This window comes from Hyperolius riggenbachi, chromosome 4 (assembly GCF_040937935.1).
Source record: "Hyperolius riggenbachi isolate aHypRig1 chromosome 4, aHypRig1.pri, whole genome shotgun sequence".
Lineage (NCBI taxonomy): Eukaryota > Metazoa > Chordata > Amphibia > Anura > Hyperoliidae > Hyperolius > Hyperolius riggenbachi.
This window is the reverse complement of record NC_090649.1, coordinates 141740162-141753410: the sequence shown is the minus strand read 5'-3', so window position 1 is coordinate 141753410 and position 13249 is coordinate 141740162. Positions and strand designations below refer to the sequence as shown.

At 45.3% G+C, this 13249-nt stretch overlaps 1 protein-coding gene across 1 annotated transcript; it reads right to left on the bottom strand.

Annotated features, from left to right (window-relative positions):
* Nucleotides 1-345: 345 nt before the first annotated feature.
* COMMD2 (COMM domain containing 2) lies at nt 346-12720 on the bottom strand. The gene is made up of 5 exons (XM_068279228.1): nt 12567-12720; nt 9245-9322; nt 7099-7181; nt 6841-7014; nt 346-1451 (listed from the first exon to the last, which is right to left on the bottom strand). Exons 1-5 carry the CDS (start codon nt 12631-12633, stop codon nt 1254-1256), a joined length of 600 nt encoding a protein of 199 aa, XP_068135329.1. The 5' UTR covers nt 12634-12720; the 3' UTR covers nt 346-1253.
* Between the last annotated feature and the right edge of the window lie 529 nt (nt 12721-13249).

Here is a 13249-nt window from a genome sequence, read left to right as displayed (position 1 = left end):
CAGGCAGTGTGCATAGAGGGGCCAGGAGCAGGGAGATGCATCACAGAACCACAACACTGAAGAACTTGGCAGCCTTCCAGACACAGGCTGACAAGTCTGACAAGAGAGAGATAAGTTGATTTATTACAGAGATGGTGATAGTAGAACGTGCTGCAGTTAGCCAGAACACATTAGAATAGCTTTTGGAACTTGTAGGATGATAAAAAACAGGATGCAATTTTTGTTACGGAGTCTCTTTAAGCAACTGCCAAGACAAATTCCTTGTAGGTGCAAACTTACTCCGCGAAATAAAATGGATTCCAATTCTGATTCATGCAGCTTAGCTGTAGATTTAAGAATACTTGCTGATTGTCAAAAGAACAATATTTATTCATTCATAGCAAAGACATCTATTTACAAGTTTGTAGTAATGTACAAAGGAGATTTTATAGCACAGGCATAATCAAGCTGTAATGCATATCGACTATTATTCCCGTCCTTTCAAATTAATTAACAGCTGTGATCAGATAGTCAAACAAGCTGCATAGCACTAAATGAAGATACTGCATAATAAACTTTACTTTGCAAGTGCTTCGTAAAGAAAACAAAACATTTGTTAGTCAAGAGTCTGAAGAATGAACTCATACTGTTGCCCCATAGTGGTGAGCAGTCTTAAGGCCTCTCGCAATTTTTCTGATGATTTTCCCGATGATCTGCAATTTGTTTTAGCGACAAGCGTCCATTTACGCTATCTCACAACATGGGTACATGCACGTGATCACACAAACGACGATTAGCGATGCAGGGCGATAACTGTCACAGCGGATTGGGTCTTTAAGATCCCCAACAACTGCACGCAAAGTACCGCCATCGCTTGAAATCTCGTTTGCACCTGTCATGTGATGTCATGCATGCCCACCGCTAGGAAGATGGATCAGAGGGTGCTTGTCATTGTGGGCCGTCGCTAGAATCTATCCTCCTGGGTAGCGAGGCGAGTGTGTAGCTTTTTTCACTGACCCAGGAAGAGAAGCTAACTGAGCCTATCAAAGCCAGCAGCTACCAATCAATTAGTTGGCAGCTGGTGAATTCTGATTGGCTAGATTTATTACCTGCATCCACAGAGATCTGCTTGTTAGGAGGATTGCTCCTCCTTCCTTTTTCCCACCATGTCCAGTCAGACACTCCTCAGTCTCCTATGCAGCACTAGATATGAAGGGAGAATGCACTCTGAACAGCAGATACATTTTTTTTTCTTCAGACACTTAAATGTATATTTATTTAATGTTGCGTACAATTCGACGGCAGTGGTTGGTCTTCATCTCTGCAAGAGCTTGCTCTAGTTCCTGGATAATATGGATCAGGGTGGCTGGGTCTGTTTGTAACACGCTGGTGTTGACCTCCTCGTTTTCCTTCAAGTGAAGCTTCATTGCGATGGTTGGTTTTACTTGGTGCCTCAGACTTCGGCTGGCAAGCTACATCAGGGCAGGGAAGACAAGTTTATGTGTGAGACTTCAGTCAACCTACACAGAGAAATTCCTGCACATACAAGTTTCCAGAGCACTAGACTGCCCCCTGCTGGCCTTTTATAGATTTTTTTCATCATAGAACTATGCTATCTTATCTTGCAATTATCAAGAATAGCAACCCTACTTTAACTTTCAGAAAAGCAGTGCCATGTAAATACAACTAATGCTAGGAATACACAATGAGGTTTTTCGGCAGATTTATTGGCTGATCATTTTTCCAATCGATTTCCATTCACTTCTATGAGAAAAATCGATCAGAAAAACAATCAAATTCAGATTTGACCTGTCAGAAATTATCGAGCCATCTATCTGCCCAAAAACATATTGTGTATTCCCAGCATAAGTTCTGTAGGCATAAACTGGACTTATTGCAAATCTGTAGCGAGGGAAAAAAAAAAAAAAAAGTCAGATACAAGAAAACTCCTTATCCTGCACCATTGGAGATGATGGCAGATAAGTAGTTTCTGGTTGCTTGAGAGACAATTATAAAAATAGGCCTAGCTAAAAAAAAAAAAATTAATGTTGATTTGCAGCAATTAAAAACAAATGGTAAGTGGGTCAATCATTAAAAGGCATTTTTGCTCTCCCAAACCAAACATTTCTTTAATTCAAAATATTTAGTTGCACCACTCTGACACATACAAAGATACACTCCTTAAAGCCTATGAGCATTTCAGTGCATGCTTTTCACCCTCCTCTTTGCATAACTAGGGTTATACAGGTGGCAGCCATTAGCAATTCCTCCATTGCTGGACACCATCTACTCCACCAGTTTGCCGGATTATTTGCCGGCAATATGAAAGGAAGGGAGGGGTTTCTCCAATAAATGTAAAATATTTTAGATTTGTCATCATGCAGCTGAAAAAAGGCTGCTATTTATTATTATAATTTAGAAAATAGATTTTATTTCTGAAATCTTGTATTTTTAGTTTGGGTCCACTTTAAATAAAACAGAGATGTGCCTCTGTTACAATGTCGGCCTCTAGTGTTGGGTTATAGATTGTAAGCCTCTGGCAAGGCTCTCCTCCCTAGTGTTTTCAGCTTGATTATGCAATCTTATGCTGGGAATACACTGTACGTTTGTACCATGTAATCGAGCCGCACGATAGATTCCGGCGCATCCCCGCAGGCGCCCGGATCGATTCCCGCTCGTCCCTGCAGGCAGCTTATCTTCAGCTTGTTTATTCTTTTGTTCTGTCCGCCGGTATTGAGCGCGGAATCGATCCGGTGGAGTATCAGACGCGTCGGAAATTATCAATCGAGCCATCAGCGGCTCGATTGATAAGACAAATCTAACCGTGTGTGCCCAGCATTACGGTCAGTCGCCCCTCTTGTGGACTAGAACAGTCTCTATTTTGACCTATGTCACTGTACTGTTATCAAATCATTTGCATGATCTTGTTTTGTTGTGAGTTTCTTGTATGTCCTACCTTGTATTTCAACCCATTTATCTATTGTGCAGCGCTGCATAATATGTTGGCACTTTATAAATACAATAAATAACAGTAATAATATATACAGATATGTATATTTGAAAAATACAGTGACAACTTTATTGCAGCAGCACAAAACTTTTTTTGACTGGTTTATTTCATTTTCGTGGACATAGCACTGTTAATACTGTATATACACAAGCTATTTATGATAACTCCCGAATTTTTCAGACCATAAGACACACTTCTCCCCAAGAAGTGCTCCGAATAATACTTTTTCAGACCACGCCAGGTGCCCCCCCCCCCCCCCCACCCCCCATCCTGTTGCAGCAGACTCTTGTGTTCTCCTCAGAGCTGGGCGGAGCACCCGGCTAGTCTCCGCTACAGCCCAGCTGAGATCACTACAGTCTGCGGCAGATTTGCCACCTCCACACTCAATGCAGTGTGCAGCGGCTGTGCCATTGGAGCCAGCCACTGTTACTCACACTATCTCTGCCCACCCCTCAGCTCCTGCCTATCCGTGATGTAGAGGGGCAGGGAGAGCCTGGTAACGGACATTACAAGCACCGCGGGAACTGCAAAGGAGATGGAGCTAATTAATCCCTGATCTGCGTGACTAGTGCAGAGGGCGGGGCTCTCCACCACCAGCCAGTCTTCACATCGCATCAAACTTCCCAGCATGTGCTCCATCCAGCCTTGCAGGGCAGAAGTCAGATAGGGAAGAGTGTGGAGCAGCGTTCATGCAGAGAGAGCCGTGACAGCCTTGCAAGGCAGATGGTTATCCGTTTCCACTGATGACCCCCAGCAACGGAATACTGACTGTGACTGACAGCTTCCCCTGTGTGCTGTTGAGGGCTGTGTCTGGTGTAGCATCACCTCTATGGATGCACTTTGTTTGCTGAGAGGAGAGGAGACTGGTAACAGACATTTTGTTACAGCTACTATTGCTGTCCTGCCCCCACTGCTCTGTCATAGAGATGTAACATTGCTATCAGTCTGCAGACATCCTGCAGTGTGCTGAGCAAGTTACAGGAGCTGTGAGGCCCGTTTCCATCTGAAAAGCGCAAAACGCTAGCGCTTAGCACTAGCGATAAGCACGGTAAAATCACTGGACACTTCCACGATTCAGAGCGATCGCGATCAGCACTTTATTAAGCACTGTAACGTGACTGCTCCAGAATCGCGGCAAAAATGCAGCATGTAACGCAATATTGCGATTGGCACTAATCGCGAAACGCCCGCGATCCATGCCAATCGTGGCAGTGAGATCAGTCCCATAGGGTAAGATAGCACTAGTGCTTTAGCGATTAGCGGGAATCAACCACTAATCGCTCACATGTGAATGCTGCATTCTACATGCAATGTCGAAAATTCATATTTAGAAGGTAGTACTAATTGCAATCCTCTCCTCTCTAACCCACATATTGTTTTTCTGAGTGTCTATCCCCTTCATTTCTCCATTTTTCACACTGTTTGGCCTTAATTCACGGAGCTTGATCAAACACTTTATCAAACGTTTGATAATTTTCCTCATGGTTAAAATCTAATTTTGAATTCACTAAGGTGTTATAGATTTATTGATCATTTCATCAATAAAACATTCGATAAATCTATAACACTTTAGTGAATTCAAAATTAGATTTTACCCATGAGGAAAATTATCAAACGTTTGATAAAGTGTTTGATAAAGCTCCGTGAATTGAGGCCTTTGTCTTCTCAGACAGCACACAAGAGCCGCACCGTAAGCCGTGCAAGGTCTAGTCAGTGTGGCTTGCACCAAATTGGTACAGTCCAGCAAAAAAGTAATGACCAGCAACGGCTGTCTCTTAAAAAAATGCAGGTTTTTATTCACTTAAGACATCTGTGAATAAACATAGCTCTTAACATCCAGCAACTTTCAGGATGTAATTATACCTCCAGTATTGTAAGTTCTTATGCTAGATACACACCATACAATTTTCTGTTAGATTTTAAGCTGGATCTACACGAGGCGATCCGACGGCTCGATTAGCCGCCGGATCGCCTTTTCCGCATCCCCGCGCGTACCCGCTGCATCCCCGCTCGTGCGTCGGATTCGATCCGCCCACGTCCCCGCGCCGCTTATCTTCCGCTCGATTCCCTGCAATTGTCCCCTCGTGGGGAACGAGCAGGGAATCGGCGGCGGCAAAATCGGACCTGACGGATCTTATCAATCGAGCCGCATCAGCGGGTTGATTGATAAGGAACATCGCCTCCACATCTCCTCGTGTAGACGAGGCTTTATGTTAGATTTACCTGCCACATAATTTCCAACATGTTGGAAATTATCTAACCATCTACCTGCCTAGCAATTAGGCATTGTCCTACTCAGCAGGAGATAACCAGAAGACAATGCAACAGAGATAATGACCATTCTCTACAGAAAACCTAATGCTGGGAATACACGGGTCGATCCAGCGGCCGATTAGCCGCCGGATCGACCCCAGCCGCATCCCGGCTCGTCCGCGCGGATCGATTAGTGCTCGTCCCCGCCATTGTCCGCCGGCGGAGGTCGAGCGGCTTGATCGGGCCAGCTGAATATTATCAGCTGGCCGGATCAGCTGGTCGATACACGGTACAGAAACGTATCGTGTATCCCCAGCATAACAGAAACCACTAACACAAAATTGTATGGTGTGTACTAGGCAATAGATGCATGTAGAGAGCTGAGGATCTGCAAGGCAATAGGATAAGCCCCCATTGCAGACAGGTCTGCCCACACAACGGACGCCGGTTCGAACGCGTACACCGTTCTTTGTCAGGTGAATAACTTTTTTGTTGGTTTGTCCATTTTCCACACTCACATTTTTTTTTTCTTCTGCCTTTAGTCTGTCTATTTCCCTCTGTCTCTCACACACTTTCTCCCTCTCCTTTCTTTCCAAGTCCTCTTTTCCCCTCTAGTGCATGCTGTTTAGCATATAGACAAACAACACGCATGTCCAAAACTATTGAGACTTTTTTTGTTGGCATGACATAACTGAAATGTCTGTGGGCATGTGAGGCTTTGAAAAAGCCACAAAAAACTAGTTACCCTGTCTACATCCCTGTCTAGTCTTAATCCAGCTTCGGCAACACTCTTATCTGTATGCCCACCCCAACAGCACCACTCAATGAGAGATCATCCAATGTAACCCCAAATACAGCAGTACCCAGCGTGATTCCTCCACTCAGTAGTACCCAGTGTGTTCCCCCTTATCCACTTCCTCATTCAAAAGCACCCAGCATGATCCCCACCGCACACACACTTAGTAGTGGCACTCAGTGTCACCCTCCATCTCCACTCATCGTGGCCTTACTTCCCCACCCAGCTACTTTTTCATGCCACCTGGCAGGAAAAAAATTCTGGGGAGAACAGTGGGACTGCTTCCCGGATCACTGCCTGGAGATGATGTGGGGCCAAGTTGTTATAAACCGATAACAGCTTCTAAATACAGCTGGGAGCCCTGCCAATCACGGCCACTCCTTGGCAGTCACAGGGGCCGATGGCCTCAAGGGTGGGACCATGGCTCCATCATTGCAGCCAACCACTGCACTCGCTGTCACATTTGTTTTGCATTTCCGTGGTTGTGTTCTCAAGATGGTGATAACCTGAATTTGATACAGGAATCCACTTATCAGAAATATTCAACAGTGAGGGAGGTTTAGGTAGGTAGTATTGTGGTACTCTGTATGTAAAATTATGTGCTTGTAATATATTCAAAGCTGTTTTTAGCTCAGTTTATCTTTAAATAAAATCACATAAATATGAAAAAGTTATACGCTTCCAAACCCGAATCGGTTTTTACATTTACATTCTGTTTGAAGAAAAGCCAACCAGTATGAGCTACGGCCAATAACAGCAAAAACCAGGAAAAGAAAATCCTTTTTCACACCCCTGCATATACCTGCACATCCAGGCGCCAATCCAGATTGTGGTAATGAGGTAAATCTGGTTCCAATTCACTGAGAATTTGACGAATCTCTTTTCTATTCTCCAAATACAGCTGCAGGAGGACTTTATTCAGCTCTTCAGGGAATCCCAGAACCAGCACAGAGTCTTGGAAGTCTATTTCTGAGATCTGAAAAGAGTGAGGTGTCTGTGAGGTGGTGAGGCAGACAGCTTACACGGAAACTGCTGACAGGAAGAATAGCTGCTCACTTACCATGAGCTTGGAGCTCTCAGTCAGGAGGTATGTCAGCCCATCTACAGCCTGCTGGATAGTGGTGCTGCTGACCTCTAGTTTCCCTGCAAACAACATACAAGAGGAGATCATTAATCACTCAGTCATGACTTTTAGGGCCTGTTTCCACTACACGCAGATTGGATGCAGAAAAACTGACTCCAATGAATGTCTATGGGCCTGTTTCCACTAAACACGATTTTTCTGATGCAGATTTTACCATAGGCATTCATTGGAATCAGTTTTTTCTGCATCCAATCTGCGTGTAGTGGAAACAGGCCCATACACCCGCATTTCCTCTCACACTGTGCACAGCATTTATCATCCCAGGGATTAACACTGCTCGTAGAGAATTGAAGAGGAATCGTAACCAAAATAACATAACAATGAATAAAAGTGTTGATTATTTGTTACAATATTAATTGATATATTATGTAGTGAATATTTGCCCATTGTAAAATCTTTCCTCTCCCTAATTTACTTTTTGAACTTTATCACAGGCGGCAACATCTTTAGTACTGGCAGGTGATCTCTGTGGAATGTTCGTTTACTTTTAGGGATTCTGCATAATTAACAGCCAAGGATAAGCCTCACTGGGAAGGCGGGGCTAAAATATATGGCAATAAATAGATATAGGATGTGTTTCTGATGGCAAAACTAGGAGCATTACCATAAAAGTGTTTATCCTGAATAATTTACTACATTCTACTACATATTATAGTTCCACTTCAGCTGCTTTTGGACCACAGTAATTAAACCCTACGTCTTGTTTGAGAGCAGTTATCCCTGCCAAGGTGTAGATTTCAATTATCACACGCTCCTGCCGGTAATGTCACTCTTCCACTGCTGGAGCCCACTCGCTCTGCTGTTGCTATGACAGCAGAGCTCTGTGAGCTGGTCAGGAGCTGATTTCATCGACCCCGTGATTACTGGGGAGAGACATATTCATACTCCATTTAAAAAAAATTAAAAGGGTACAATGTTATTTAGGGCATAAACTATTTTTGATGTTTTGATGTTCCAACACCCTTTAACCTCCTTGGCAGTATAATTCTTTCCTGTTTTTAGAGTCTAAAAACGGTACAATTTTTTCATGTACTTTTAGACCCTAAAAGCAGGACAAATCATACCGCAAAGAGTCTACAGCAGCCCCTGCACATTACTTGCCTTCACTGAAATTCCCCCTCCTGTCCACCAGGTGGTGCTCTACCCCTATGGTGGGATCCCCATTTGTAGTCATGTGACAAACCACAATCTCACTCAAGGGATCGAGAGTCTCCAAGGACCGGAAGAAGACTGGCTTCCAGTGTCTGGATCTTGGGGCAGGCGAGTTATGACTGCTGTCGTGCTGCGTCCCCATACTTCCCACCTGCTACTCCGAGCCTGGCTCGGGGTTACAGCCAAGGAGGTTAAAATGTCCCTTCCTATCTGCACTGCTGGCAGGATCACTGAGAGGAGTAACAGAGTATTGTTACGACTCTCCATATTAACAGGCAGGCATTGCTAATGTATGAGGTTAGGAAGGTCAGGCAAGGTTGGGCCACAGTAGTTAGAGAAGCTATAATTAGACTGGGACATAGGTTGGGGATAGGGATGTTTCAAGGCTATACTTTGGAGTGAGGCTTGAGGGAAAGGATGAAAGGTTCGGAATAATGGAAGGAGAAGAGATGAAGTTTAGCCGCCAGGAAGGAGGTAAATGTAGTGTAAGGGATGGGAAAGGGAAGGTTAGGATTTTTATTTTATAGAGCAGGTGACAATGTTAGGGGTAGGCTAGTGCCATGAAAAGGTCAGGTAAGAGCGTAGAAATTCCAGATATAACTTTTGTACCAATTTACCCAAAATCTTGGGTACAAACATTCCAGTGCCAAATGCATACGCACACTCACAGGTAAAAAGACAGCAAGGTAAAATAATCTTAGCTAAAACATAGCAACTAAAATCTCTAGACATATTGTGCTGGCACAGTACATTGACATTGATAGTGAGATGGAAGCATGGGCTGTTTTACAGTCAAACAGCTTTAGCAAGGCCAGTACGCAGCCAATGCCACGGATATCCTGTTCAGCAAACTCTGGGCAAGAGTATTAGCACAGACAGCGTTCAATACAGACACACTTCCATTACTTACTCGCTGCACCTTCATAGACTTTTGGATTTGATCCTCTTCGTAAAAATTCAATAGCAATTCGTCCAAATTCTCCAACAACTGAAAGAATAATCAAGTTTTAGTATTTATCATGACCCTATATAAGCATGCTTAACAGAAAACTGTATATCCTAGTTGAATACAATCATTAGAGTGCATCCAAAATTCCTTACCCGACATGTTCTGTTACATTCCGGCTAGAGAGGGTCACTGCGATGTGAACGGTTCTTATTTGATGCAGGATTATGCAAAATTGGTATGAAAATGTATGCAGCTTGAAAATGGACCAATCAAATTCCCTTATTGTGGAACTTGATTGGTCCATTTCGTTTTTAAAGAGCACCTAAAGCTGAAATGACAGAGTCTGTAATGACAATCTAAATGAGGATGGATGGGTGGGGGGGTGATGGGGTTAAATACTCACCTGTTCTGACGTCTTCCTCCCCAGGAAGATCACTCTGCCACCCTCACAAAACTGACCCTGGTGATTTTTTTTCAAAAACGCCAAGGCTCTAGCCATGTCCACCTGTATGGCTGTGGGCTGCCCCCAGCTCGGCAGCCGCAGCCTCATTGGAGCTGCCAAGCTGGGGATGCACCGCAGACACCGAGTGGAGTCTTATAAACATGACCACTGCACTGCTGAGGAGGGCATCGGAGCGCAATCTATGCCCCGATGACTTCAGGACAGGTATGGATTTAGCCCTGCAAACCCCTCCCCCACATCCTTCCTCATTCAGACAGAGCCTGTCATTACAGGCTCTGTCTGACTAGATCCTCTGGATCCGAATGAGGCTTGCCTTGTCCTCCCCTTCAGGCCTGTTTCAGCACTGGCACCCCCCAAAATCCAGCAACAATTGCTTGTGAGCGGCTTTCCCAAGAGCACCGGTGGAAATAGCCAAGCCTAATCGGGTCCGCCTGCGTAGTTGAGGGGACATGATTGGGCTCAACGATTTCCGCTAGAGCAGAAAAGCTGCTAGTGTGCCTGGGCGCAGAAGTGTATGTTATTGCTTTCTTATTTTCCGGGTGCCAGTGCTGGAATGGAGGGATGAAGAGGGATGGGCAAAGACTCATTAGGATCTAAAGGCTTCCCCTCTCCCGAGGGATCTGTTTTTTTTTTATTTTTATTTTTACAAACTTACAGGTTTTCTTTAACCACTTCCCCTCCCCCGGGACAAGTAACTACATCCCTGCAATTTCCCACTATACCTCGCAGGGACATAGCTACTACGTCCCTTGCCTCCCCGCACTCCTGTGCTCGTTAGCAGAGAGATGAATGAATGCAAACACAGTTCCCATTCATTCATCTCTGTCCCCGTGTGAATGGTCGCCTTCATCAATAAGATGCTGCAGTCATTTATTTACATCAGACGTATACAAGTCCACGCATTACTTCCTGTTTAGCGTACTATAAGTATTGTTAAGGTGTACCAGAGCTGACGACATATGAAAAACTGATAATTATCCTGGGCTTCCTCCGGCCCCATAAGCACGTGCGAGTCCCAAACCCGTCCTCCCATGGTCTGTCGTTCAGCCGCGATCAGCCCCAGTAACAGGCTCAGTCGAGTCAGTCCAGGTCTACTGCACATGCGCGGGAGGTCCACGCATGCACTGAAGACCCAGACCAGCTACCAGGGTTGATCACGGTTGAACGGCAGACCGCGGGAAGACAGCAAGGGACTCACGTGCTTATGGGACTGGAGGAAGCCCTGGGTAAGTATCAATTTTTTCATATGTCGTCAGCTTTGGTAGTGTAAAGGGGGGGGGTTAGTTACAGTTACCCATCGGGGGGAAGGTTCTGTGTGAGAGTAGTATTAAGTTTGGCATTAGTAAAGTATCAGAATTTAATACAGACAATTTACAATTTTATAGTAAAATATCAGTATTTAATACTGATATTTTACTATCTGTATTCCTGCATGCCCAAATTTCCAGGCCCCTTAAATGTACGTTTGTGGTGAAGGGAAGCTGTGCATGAGATGGTAAAAATGCCAGTCAGTGGCCTAGGCAGGAGAGTATGCTTGCCTGAAGATCTCATGGAGTCTTCCTGGTTCTCTGTCAGTGTCCTTGTCCCAGCGCTGTCCCCTGTTCAAACTTGGCATCTCTAGGAGCCCATTGAAACACTCTGGGCACTAGTCTGCTTTAGGGGTCCAAGCAGGAAACCTCATAAGGAAATTCAGCTAACATGATTGGGTGGACTGCAGCGGTCGAACTGCTAGGTTTCCAACAGGTTGTATTAAACTGTACCCATACTATTTAGCCAATTACAACACTTTGTAAGTGCTGTGATTGGAGAACTGCTCCCTGCTGGGTCCCCAAAGTAGACTGTTCCTGAGTGCTTTTGAAGTCCAGCACATCCATACTGCACTCACACAGTACAAAGCCATCCATCTCACGAAGCATTCAGGAACACGACCAATGGATCCCCAAAGGCATATTCAACCAGTTGGTCGAATACCTACAATGGGGGTTACAGCGCTGGAACTAAGCCACCAATAGAGGACCGGTGTAGTGAAAAAATTTGCTACCCATCATATTTTGCAACTTGCCATAGAGGACAGTGTATGCCTGTGTAGGCGTGGCTTCTCTCTGTTAACACGCCTGTAATTTTTTGCAACCACAGATTGAGCTAGAAGGGGGATTGTTCCCTCGGGGGGGGGGGGGTTATTAGTTGAGCAAGAGGGGGGATTGTTCCCTGGGGGGGTATTAGTTGAGCAAGAGGGGGGATTGTTCCCTCCCGGGGGGTTATTAGTTGAGCAAGAAGGGGGATTGTTCCCTCCCGGGGGGTTATTAGTTGAGCAAGAAGGGGGATTGTTCCCTCCAGGGGGGGGGGGGGGGGGGGGGGGGGTTATTAGTTGAGCAAGAGGGGAGGGTTCTGTGTGAGCATAGGGTTTGGTTGGGTTGCATTTTCTGATACAGTTAGGTTAAAGTCAATGGTTAGGTTGCACTTTCTGATAGCTATACCTATAAATAAGTGCAACCGGTTGCAAAATCTGATAAAGTTGCAAAAAATTTCACCACACCGGGAAGCTCCTGAACCCTTCCCTCCTATAGGTGAGTATGCCTTTAAAAAATGTAATTTCAGTATCACATTTTCTATTGTAAAATGCACGCACATTGACATCACGCTAGTCCAAGTGGACAATCACTGCATGTGTTTGGCTTATTTCCAGGCTGCATTTGTATTGCAATAAAATACTGTATTAGTAAACTCGGAAAATGAGCATGTCATTGATGATCTCTGTACAGCCGCATCAGCCAATCACCGCCTAGCAGTGTCCGCGCCGCTCCCCGTCACGTGACTCACCTGCGCTCTCCACCTGAGTGAGGATCCGCAGGTGATCGCGGTGCTCGTCACTCAGTACCAGCAGCATGATACCGCCTCATCTGCTACAACGGAACGGCCAGCAGCCAGCCGCCCTCATCACATGACCAACGTGACGTGCTCTGCAGAGACCTTTCCGACTGGAAACAACCGCCAGGCTTATTGATTCCCTTCGCACTTCATTCATATGCGGCCGGACGCCATTGCCACCTAGTGGTAGATTTATATAATACACGCACACTGCTTTTATTACACTCATCTATGGGAAAACTTCAAAAGCAGCTTCAATCTTGTCAAAGTGACTGAAATGTAACCTTTGACTGCCAATATATTTTTTTAAGTAACGGTTGCTTTACACGGGCATCTGCCCCGCGTTTACCGCCGGCGTTCGGGACTCACCGTTAAAATGCTCCCATTCAAGTGAATGGGAGCGTTTGTACCAGGCTTTTACCGGCGTTTGCACGAATGCGGCGTTCAGATCCCGATTTTTCCTGGTGTTCAAGGCGACCCTGGACACTACATGTAGCGTCCTGGGACGGTTAACCGCTGAGGCTAATGTCCCCCTGTGGGGGAGAAAAACGCTGACTGCAAATGAACGCTACGGAAAGCCACTGAAAGCTCGAACGTGACGCTGATGCAACGCCGCAGAACTTAACGCCTCCAAA